Genomic DNA, 11046 nt, shown 5'->3' on the forward strand with positions numbered 1-11046 from the left:
TTGTATAAAAAACAATATAAACGGCATAATCACAAATATTGATATAAGTTGTATTTAATTGACACTTTCTCTAGTAGATAACATGATATAATGTGTAATTATTAATGTTTTCTCATAGAAAAACATAGTAGAAGCTCAAAAGTCTAGCTCAGGGACAAGGACATAACAGTGAAATTGAGGTATAAAATGCATCTGAAAAGTATCTAAAATACTTGATAGAGAGGTGTTCAAAATATCCGGGGTGATTGTACTGTGAACTTAACATATAAAGAATAAAAACATATATGTTTAAATAAAATCCCCAAAATTGCCTCCGAGGACATAGAAGTGCCCGTAGCTGCAGAATCACCCTGGTATGTAGCCACATCTAATTGACAAGGGCAGTAACAAATCATCTGCAGAGGTGGGCGTGGAACTGCTTTCGTCAGCGGCCCTCCCTTGGTTTTGGTGCCTGCGAGGAGCTGTCAGCTAACGTTAGCTAGCTAAAACAACGGAACGAAAGAACAGCGAAAGCACCAACGACAAAAAGCTGGTAAGTTAGCTATATGGTTGTCGAACTAGCTATATTGTAGTAATCCAGTTGTTAATTTACAATTTCGCTCTGCTACAACAAAGCCGAATGCCAGCCATGCGGGTTTGGAGGCCCCACCAGTGCCAGCTAGCAAACCACAGAATGATATTTGAGCAATTTTTTTTTGCCAGCTTGGCTAATCTAGCTAGGTGGCTAACTGTAGCTAACAAGGCCCTGAGCAGGGTGTCGGGGTTTTAGGTGCGAGAGAGGGACTGCTTTCAACATAAGCTCGCGAAAATAAGGGAACGGTGGGCATATGGCCTAGTTAGCTAACGATTTCCTGTAGCAATCTGTTCGCGAATTAGCAGGGCAATGTCCATTTGCTTTGCCTTAGCAAATATTATTTTCTTCCTTTTGCAGTTAGGAAAGTAGTAGTAGCTGCTGCTGCTAGCTAGTTATTAACTAGGCAGCTAGTAAGCAACCAACGTGTTCACGCCCCCTGGCGTAAATAGCTGCTAGTAGATATTTCTATAGCTCGCTAGGTATTAACGTTAGCTAGCTCACACAAACTAGTAACTAACGGTACGGTTCTAATGTTTTGCTCTTATTTGTCTACAGTAGTGCTCGATGTGCTAACTTTAGCCACAAACAGGCCAAATCTAGCTACAGTAGTTAGCTAAAGTTGGCTAATACGTTAGTTCGCCAACTTGCTAGCTAGCTACTGTCTGTGTACAGTCTGGTTGCTAACTAAACATTCCACAAATCATAAGTAATCAAGATAATAGTCGTACTAGCTCAGTGGTCCTAGGCTAGTTAGCAACTCAGGGGCTAACATAATAATGCTCTGCTCTTCTTCACAGGTGCGTCAGAAGGGGGAGACCCAATTTACCGTTTTTGTTTAGCTCATTATTCATTTTGTTTGAAAACAAACCCTACCTCCTCTTCACCCCTATTCTTTTTTTGTTTGTCCCATATACATTATTTTGTTTGTGATACCTCCTCCAGCTTTGAGAGCAGTGAGGGGTCTTCATGGCTGTTCGAAGAGGCCACATCAGATACCTAAAAGTGAGTATGACTTTTCCCATTGGGGGAGGATCTAGATCAGTCCTAAAGTAATTTATATTGTAACAACTGTAATCTAGCTAGCTATTTAATCAGATTGCATTAATATGTTATGCTTTGGCCCATGGTTTTTGAATGTATTGATAATAAAAAAAATATGTAGTAAATGTATCACTAGTCACTTAACAATGCCACTTTATATAATGTTGACATACCCTACATTACTCATCTCATATGTATATACTGTACCCTATACCATCTACTGCATCTTGCCTATGCTGTTCGGCCATCGCTCATCCATATTTATATGTACATATTCTTATTCTTTCCTTTACACTTGTGTGTATAAGGTAGTTGTTGTGAAATTGTTAATTTACTTGTTAGATATTACTGCATGGTCAGAACTAGAAGCACAAGCATTTCATTACACTCGAATGAACATCTGCTAACCATGTGTATGTGACCAATAAGATTTGATTTGATTTAAACACTGGGGTTTCAATATCACTCTATACACAAGCATCAGAAGAGGAAGTGTTTGAGTATCTACATACTGGTATAAAGATGTATTAGATCTCGCAAGTAGAGAAAAGGCATAGAAATGATCCTCGTAGTCAGACCCATCAGTATTGGTCATCATGTTTACTAGTGAAATACAGGAGTTTCATTCATCCAAGGGCCTGCTGGATGGCTAACTGTCTTACCCCACAGAATACACAATCAGATAGAGCTCCATTCATTCAGAGGGGCTGTCAGAACACAGCACTGAGGCCTGTTCAAGGGGATGCAATGTTCAGATAGGTGGTAGCAGCTAGCTAACCCTCTTCCTACTGGGCAGGGGTCGCGTTAGAGTTCAATCTGGATTTTCAAAACCAGAAAATCTGTTTTAAACTATTTCACCTGAGTTTTATATTGAAAGTTGTTTTTTGTTGTTGCTTCAATAGAGTGATGGGGGGGGGGGGGGTGCAACTATAGTTTTGCTTCACAGAAAACACAGTGCAACACATTCTGCAGAAAATAGCTTCATTTTCATCAGATGACAACAGAAGTGCAGGCCTGTTTGGCTAACAGTCACACAGGTACATTTTCTTACATATGGTATTTCATGTAAAAAAAAAGAAGTTACCTGACCATCATATTTCTAATGTTTATCATAGAAAGAATGTAGCCAGCAACATTTCCTAATGTTTTGCTTCAATTTAATTTAGCATTTTACCATAAAACGGTTGCGTTTTACCGGAGAAAATTAGCCTACACCAAGAAAAGTAACGGAGAGAAGTAGCTACACATCAGTCAGTGCTGTCTGCTGATTATAATGCCCGTCCGCGGATTCTCATCTGAGTGGAGGTGCAACGGAAGCAAAACAAATGGGCTCATACCGAGCAGGAATTACAATAAGTATTTTACATTTGCTTTTACAAAACGCAGCAAGATATACATTTTTTATTTTCTGCGTGAAAAATGCAGAATTCTGCGTTAACGTGACCCTTGCTGGGTAAGCAGGCGTTTGCTCTCAAGACCCGTTCTAACATCCATGATTGCTGATTCTACTAATCAAAGCTTCTCCGGAAGGAATGTTTGGTTACCCCTGGTTTGGAACTCTTGTCAGACCACAACGACCAGGCTTGGTCAGTGGGATGAAGTGATTTACAACGCTGCAGAAATAAATGACGTGTTGGGACTGACGGGGAGTTTCTTCATTCTACACAACAGAATCATCCCAATGTTCTGTGACTTTTTCTGTCTCTGGATCTCAACCTGTTGTCCCAGAGCGGTGTCGGGGCTGGCTGGGTATAGGTGTGTTTTAAAAAAATGATGTGTGGTCCATGATTATGTAGAGTAGCTGAGAGTTGAGTCCTGCTATGAAAGTACTGCCGGTGATTAACTTGTGGGTAAGAGGAGCTACAGTCGCTGCTGCCATCCACCATGGTGCTCCTAAATCTGGGGCGTAATTAGGCTCTGTAGATTAGGATGCTATGTTTACAATGTTACATGTAGAATTGTACGACTATTATTGTTTTCCTTTAATGATTTAAAGTCTGCATCCCGTTGACGTTTCAGCCATGCTGGTTTACTTCCGAATGCCTGTTTTTCTCTTCCTTAACTGTGCCCCCTCTCTCTCCCCTCCCTCCCCAGGAGGTGTATGACATGTCCAACGGCTACGAGGATCACATGGGAGGAGGAGATGAGGTGACGGATGCCAAGACCAACCTGATAGTCAACTACCTTCCCCAGAGCATGAGCCAGGACGAGCTACGCAGCCTCTTCAGCAGCATTGGCGAGGTGGAGTCCGCCAAGCTCATACGGGACAAAGTGGCAGGTACGGAACACCTTGTCCCACAATGCACTACAGGTGTGTGTGACCTTTGACCTTGGAGTAGAATGGATGGAGGAGTTGGTCTGCGTTTAGGGCTCACATTTTACAGGGGCGTGTTTGAACATTTTGCTATGTTGCGTCCTACTGAACACGACTCGGGTACCTTTTAACAAACCGTGGGGACCCCCATAATTGTTGAAATATTATGAAGGGCACCTCCATAACATGTTTGTTCAAGCCAACCAGTCAGTGTGTAGAGTAACTGGTATACTGCCCTGTCTGCCTCTTGTAGGTGTATGAGAACTGCTGATGAGACAGACATCTTTGACATTCTCACTAGTAACTTTGCGGTGAGATGTTTGTAGTGTCTATGCAAACAGCTTCATGTCATATGTTCTGTTTAGGACTAGGACTATGTCTCGCTGCAATTTGAACATTTGTCCTCCTAAACTTGATAATCGAGGTATCCCAAATAGTTGTTTTGTATAAGGCTGTTGGTGTAGATATTTACCCATGCTCTCGATCTGTCCGTGATGGGCTCGGCTTTCCTTATTCCAGGAAAACAGTCCAGTTTGGTTTGAAGCCTATTTCTTTGTTACTTGTTTTACGACTAGCATGCATTGTGTAGATTTGTTTTGTTTAATCATTTATTTCACCAGTGTGCCGATTTATTTGAAACTATACAACGTTTTTTTATTTTATTTTATTGTTTTCCTTTTTTTTTTTCTCTAGGCCACAGTTTAGGGTACGGATTTGTTAACTATCTTACCCCTAGCGATGCAGAAAGAGCTATCAATACTCTGAATGGACTAAGGCTACAGTCTAAAACTATCAAGGTAACGTGCAATAAGGTGTTCCTACAGTACTGTGTCAACCCAACCATGTCATGTCATTAAACTAGCCCTTCTCTACTGAGGCTGACCGTCAAATCCAGCCCTAGACGCTTCCTCCTAGGCCCTCCTATGGATCTGAAAGGATTGCGTGGGTGTTAGCAATATGCTGTTATGTTAGCCTTTCTTTGCCCTTTGCTAATACCAACCCAATCGTTTCAGATGGGCATGTAGTGCCAGTAATTTAGGATTGGATTTGGGAATTGACGTTAGTATGGGTCTATATTAGACAGGACAAGACAGCATCTGATAGGTCACTGGCCCCGCTTCTGACGGATGGAGTAGAGAAGTGCAACCGTATTTTCATCTTTATTGAGGACTAAACTTTATTTTCATTTCTTTATTCAGCACCACTACTTCAGGTTGACATTTTTACACGTTAATGTATCATTTTAAGTTTGGAACTTTTTATTTGGTTTGGTACGAGAGGGAAAAAAAATCACTCCTTAATATTTTTCCCTATGTTGATTTTGGTACTATAATAGTAGTTTATGTAATTTTGAGACTTGGAAACTCCTACTTCGATATTGCCCACCACAGCTTACTAAGGGAATGGTTTTTCTATGTAAAAGCCACAATGGTCAGTCAAGGAACCTTTTCACTTTTTAATTTTCTAGTTTTGGAGACATTACTCATGAAGGCTTTATAAAAGTAAACTCATGTTTTTGTAAATTCAAAACATAAGGCAATTACAAAACATTAATTTGCAAAGATTGCATAAAAATATTAAAACATAATAAAAACAACCTTCCAACATCCACTTTTATTTAAAAGTAATTTCTAATTTCTGGCTAGATGTAATTCAGGGTTGTGTGTAATCAGTGTGTAGTACTGAGGATATTGTCAGTGGTGTTTAATGTGCTCTGTGCTGACCTCTGGTGTTAGGTTTCATATGCGCGGCCGAGCTCTGACACCATTAAAGACGCCAACCTGTACATCAGTGGCCTGCCCAAGACCATGACCCAGAAAGACGTGGAGGACATGTTCGCTCGCTACGGACGCATCATCAACTCCCGTGTGCTGGTCGACCAGGCCTCGGGTAGGACCACACAGACCCACACTCTAGAACCAGGCCTCGCTGTGTTCGTCTGTCTCTCAGCTGAACCTGTCCTGTTCGTTTCTGTTCCCAGGCCTGTCTCGGGGGGTGGCGTTCATCCGGTTTGACAAGCGAGCGGAGGCCGAGGACGCCATTAAAGACCTGAACGGACAGAAACCCCCTGGATCCGCTGAGCCAATCACAGTGAAGTTTGCTGCCAGCCCCAACCAGGCCAAGAACACTCAGCTCATATCTCAGCTCTACCACAACCAGGGACGACGCTTTGGAGGGCCAGTTCACCACCAGGCTCAGAGATTCAGGTAACACACACACACTGAAGCATTGTCCCCTCTCAGGTTCTCTAAAATGAGTGTGAAGAGAGACAGTGCTAACCCTAGCCCCCTCTGTCCTCCCCCAGGTTTTCTCCGATGTCTGTGGACCATATGAGCGGTATGTCTGGGGTGAGTGTGCCGGGGAACGCCAACTCTGGCTGGTGCATCTTCATCTACAACCTGGGCCAGGATGCCGACGAGGGCATCCTGTGGCAGATGTTTGGGCCCTTCGGCGCCGTCACCAACGTCAAGGTCATCCGCGACTTCAACACCAACAAGTGCAAAGGCTTCGGCTTTGTTACCATGACGAACTACGAGGAGGCCGCCATGGCGATCGGCAGCCTCAACGGTTACCGCCTCGGGGACAAGATCCTACAGGTGTCGTTCAAGACCAGCAAAGGCCACAAGTAGAGAGGGAGGGGAGGGGGGGTGATAGAGGGAGGAGAGAAACCTCACACCAGGCTTCTAATATGGAGGGTAAATGGCCTCAGTTTGACAAAACAAACTTGTTTTTAGCGTTATCTCACTAAGCCCATTCTCACTCTGCATCTTTGTACTAGTCTAACAGAGAGTCTAGGCTGAGTTTGATATTTCTCTTGTTTTTTTTTTACTCATGCTTTGGGATGTTCCAAACGCAGTTCTCAATGTTTATCCTGATATGGTGACCAATTTGACAATTCAAGACGAGATAGTTTTTCCTGTGAGACTAAACTAGTGTCACTATGTGCCATATGAATGGTAGGACCACGGTAGGGACTTGGAGAAGGATGCGCTACAGTCATACGTCTAGTCTCCCACTGTCGGAGGAAGCATCCTGTCTTAGACGCTGGTTCCAGTGTAGAAATAGATGCCTTAAGTTAACCACCCTGTCAAGCCATCCACTGTCTCCAGCCATTCTAAAAGAAAAGCACTTTTTAAATCCTTATTATGTAATATCAGAGCGATAGTCAGCTGTTTTGACGTAACCCATACATTGGTCTTCTCTCACCTTGCGGATTCAGTTTTATACACCGCACGTTATGTACCGGATGGTACCATTTCATAGCAGCGTGTGTGTCCCGTTTTTGGGAGTCTTTTAAAAGTTGACTCTCTGCGAGGCCATGTAAAAAAAGGTCTGGAGATTTTAAAGTAGGAACATGTTTTAAGAAGGACCAAAGAAATGGAAGGATATGATCCCAGGGCCTGTATTCACATGCTGATCTAGGGTCAGTTTGGCCTTGTCGATCATTAATAAGTACGATTTATATGGACAGAGAGGAGCTGATCCTAGATCAGCATTCAGTCCTCTGAGAAGCTTTGTGAATAGGGAAGATGCTTACCGTTATGACTCTCTTCCCCTTGCCAGTAATAGTTTGGACATCTGAACAACCGGTACTAAGGCTGAATCTAACACCGAGTGGAGCAACACTGCTCTTTCTCATCCAGTTTGCTGTTTTTGTAAAAAAAAAAAAAAAAAAAGTTTTCTCTTTAGTATCTTTGTTATTCTTGAATTTTCTTTCCGAGAGACTTTCTTTTTTCGTCGAAGCGTAGACTACTGATCAGAGAGTAGAGTTGTTTTTTTACTGCTCATCTCGACCTAAAGAAGAATTTACGGCCTTTGTGATTTTTGTTGGTATAGATTTTTGTTGCTTTGGTTTTGTTTTTGGTCCTTTGTTTTGATTGTTTTACTTTGAACATGCAATCATTAAATTTTATTTAGATTTGACTCAACGTTTTGGTTTTGTTTCTTTTATTTCTTCAGGTTTTGGTTTGTGGATTTTCTTTGGGGTTTTCTGTTTTGATTGTAGAAGCTGAGGGAAGCTACAGACACCAGACTGCTAATATGATGATACTACAGTATGACACTACTCACCCCACTCCCATTGAGATATTACAGGACGTTTAAATGGTCAACATCATAAGGTTTAGCTAGACTCTCTAAGATGGTCTGAAGGGCAAGAGGATGCCATCTCCAGTGTAAAGCGCCTCGGACGTTGGCCTTATTTTCATTCCAACTTGTGTGTGAACCATGAGGCCGAGGCCTTTCAGGGTTTCAAAGATGGGAGTCCTCCAGTTGAGGTACTGAAAGTCTTGTTTCATGTTAATAGGTTCTAGGGGTTACTGATGAACCCATAAGGAGTCTGTTCTAATACAGGTACTGCAGGAGGCAGTTTGTCACTTATGGACCTTTGATCTGCCTTGCAGCCAACAAACACAGTCATCCTGAGAAACTGTCTGCCATTTTAGAAAATGTGCAATAACCGAAAAACATGGGTTAAAGAAAAGCTAAACCCAGGCATATTCAACTGACGTTTCAGGAAGAAGACTGGCGGTTGGTTTTACATCAAGCGAATATTCCTACATCTGTTTTTAACATATCTTGTTTGTGCACTTTTCATCACCAAGGCCTTTTCTATGTAGGTTTGAGAGTGTATTACTGTAGTCTGTTGGAGAGTAAATAACTGACTACAGCAGCACCACAACACAGGATCAGAGAACTGGTTTTAGTTAGAAGTTTCCTGCTGCAGCAGATATAGGAGCAGTTTACCCTTACACAGTCCTAACCTTCACCATAATGGGTGACACTTCTTTTAGAAAATGAGGGGCTTGTCTCCTGGACTTTCAATAGAGATTCTCCATTGAGCATGATGTCCAGGAGTAGGCTTCATCTGGGTTCTGGGAACAGCCGAGAAACCAGACTTGATAATTCTCTCTCTTCTAAATGTGTTGTGATCTGTCTTCAGATCTGTAAAGCCTTACTAGTTTCCACACGTGGACAAAAAATACCGCTCCTGTCACAGGAATATCCACTCTGTAGGCCTCAAGTTAGTCACAATTTTTTTTTTTAAGGAGAAGAACATTGACATTTCTCACGGAACAGTCCTGAACAGAGTGCATGCAATATGTGGTGGGTCTTTAAAAAAAAAGGCTGAACCAGAAACGGCACTAGAGAGAGTGGTTATTCTGAACCAGAAACGTCACTAGAGAGAGTGGTTATTCTGGACCAGAAACGGCACTAGAGAGAGTGGTTATTCTGAACCAGAAACGTCACTAGAGAGAGTGGTTATTCTGGACCAGAAACGGCACTAGAGAGAGTGGTTATTCTGGACCAGAAACGGCACTAGAGAGAGTGGTTATTCTGGACCAGAAACGGCACTAGAGAGAGTGGTTATTCTGAACCAGAAACGGCACTAGAGAGAGTGGTTATTCTGAACCAGAAACGGCACTAGAGAGAGTGGTTATTCTGGACCAGAAACGTCACTAGAGAGAGTGGTTATTCTGGACCAGAAACGGCACTAGAGAGAGTGGTTATTCTGAACCAGAAACGGCACTAGAGAGAGTGGTTATTCTGAACCAGAAACGGCACTAGAGAGAGTGGTTATTCTGGACCAGAAACGGCACTAGAGAGAGTGGTTATTCTGGACCAGAAACGGCACTAGAGAGAGTGGTTATTCTGAACCAGAAACGGCACTAGAGAGAGTGGTTATTCTGAACCAGAAACGTCACTAGAGAGAGTGGTTATTCTGGACCAGAAACGGCACTAGAGAGAGTGGTTATTCTGGACCAGAAACGGCACTAGAGAGAGTGGTTATTCTGGACCAGAAACGGCACTAGAGAGAGTGGTTATTCTGGACCAGAAACGGCACTAGAGAGAGTGGTTATTCTGAACCAGAAACGGCACTAGAGAGAGTGGTTATTCTGGACCAGAAACGTCACTAGAGAGAGTGGTTATTCTGGACCAGAAACGGCACTAGAGAGAGTGGTTATTCTGAACCAGAAACGGCACTAGAGAGAGTGGTTATTCTGAACCAGAAACGGCACTAGAGAGAGTGGTTATTCTGGACCAGAAACGGCACTAGAGAGAGTGGTTATTCTGGACCAGAAACGGCACTAGAGAGAGTGGTTATTCTGAACCAGAAACGGCACTAGAGAGAGTGGTTATTCTGAACCAGAAACGGCACTAGAGGGGGAGTGGCTCACTTGCTTGACTCTTTGTTTTCATCCTTTTGATATTTTTCTATTGAGTTCTACTAATCAGCTCTTGCTTTGCTAGCTACTCAGAGTGCTACTATGTTGAAATGCTAGTGAGGTTACTGGAATAACTAGATTATGGTTAACCTCTGTTTTTAGCCCTAATTTATGTGGGAGAGATGGAAGAACGTGGCAACAGCAGTGGAGGCACAAAGACGTAATTTATTTGACTTGTATGTAGTTTTACATGTTTGTAAATTCTTCGTGTTGGAGTGTGTTCCTTTTGACTTTTTTAATGGATTCATTTTGATTTCCCGTTTGGTTTTGAATGAAGGCCTGTTCAGAACCTGTCTAACACACAATTACTTTGAATAAAATATCTGTAAGCTTTATAAAGCTCAGCAGAATCGTCCTTTTGGCTTATTGTGTGTACTGTGAGGCGGGGAAAAAAGTTATGCTCAAATCATTACATTTCAAATTTGATTAGAAAATAACAATGTACAAGACAAGTATCTTGCATGTACACCAAAGTCATTTTCATTTGTATATAAAAACATTTTGAGACGTTTCTTCTAGCTCCTAGGTGGTCCAAGATGTACATTACAGTTAAATCTACCAATAAGACATTGAAATATCACTTAACCATTCTGTATTTGTTAGAATTAGGTTGACAGAGGTAACGATGAGAGGTTTTACCCCTTGTCACTGACTATATTTAAACACATTTTCAGTATAAAGTTCTGTCAATTTCAGCACTTTCATGGTTGCAACATTCTCAGCAATGGTGACCAGTTATTGAGAACATTTTAAGGCAACTCCAAAACCTGACTGCAAATGAAAAATGTGCAAATGCAACATTTAAGTTTTTAAACCATATTTTTTTTAAAAAGAAGAAAAAACTATTACTAAATAATCAATAGTCACACTCACATTTGTGTTAAACTACT

At 42.0% G+C, this 11046-nt stretch overlaps 1 protein-coding gene across 3 annotated transcripts; it reads left to right on the forward strand.

Annotated features, from left to right (window-relative positions):
- The first annotated feature begins 426 nt into the window (after positions 1 to 426).
- LOC115179737 (ELAV-like protein 1) lies at positions 427 to 10500 on the forward strand. 3 transcript variants are annotated; one of them, XM_029741441.1, is made up of 7 exons: positions 427 to 532; positions 1372 to 1576; positions 3710 to 3926; positions 4623 to 4726; positions 5666 to 5819; positions 5911 to 6136; positions 6235 to 10500. In XM_029741441.1, exons 2-7 carry the CDS (start codon positions 1541 to 1543, stop codon positions 6557 to 6559), a joined length of 1062 nt encoding a protein of 353 aa, XP_029597301.1. In that variant the 5' UTR covers positions 427 to 532; positions 1372 to 1540; the 3' UTR covers positions 6560 to 10500. The 3 variants fall into 3 exon arrangements, with proteins under 3 accessions (XP_029597301.1, XP_029597302.1, XP_029597303.1); XM_029741442.1 differs by having other exon boundaries at positions 428 to 532; positions 3710 to 3893; XM_029741443.1 differs by lacking the exon at positions 4623 to 4726 and having other exon boundaries at positions 428 to 532; positions 3710 to 3893.
- The last annotated feature ends 546 nt before the right edge of the window (positions 10501 to 11046 follow it).

Source organism: Salmo trutta, chromosome 39, assembly GCF_901001165.1.
Source record: "Salmo trutta chromosome 39, fSalTru1.1, whole genome shotgun sequence".
NCBI classification, from domain to species: Eukaryota; Metazoa; Chordata; class Actinopteri; order Salmoniformes; family Salmonidae; genus Salmo; species Salmo trutta.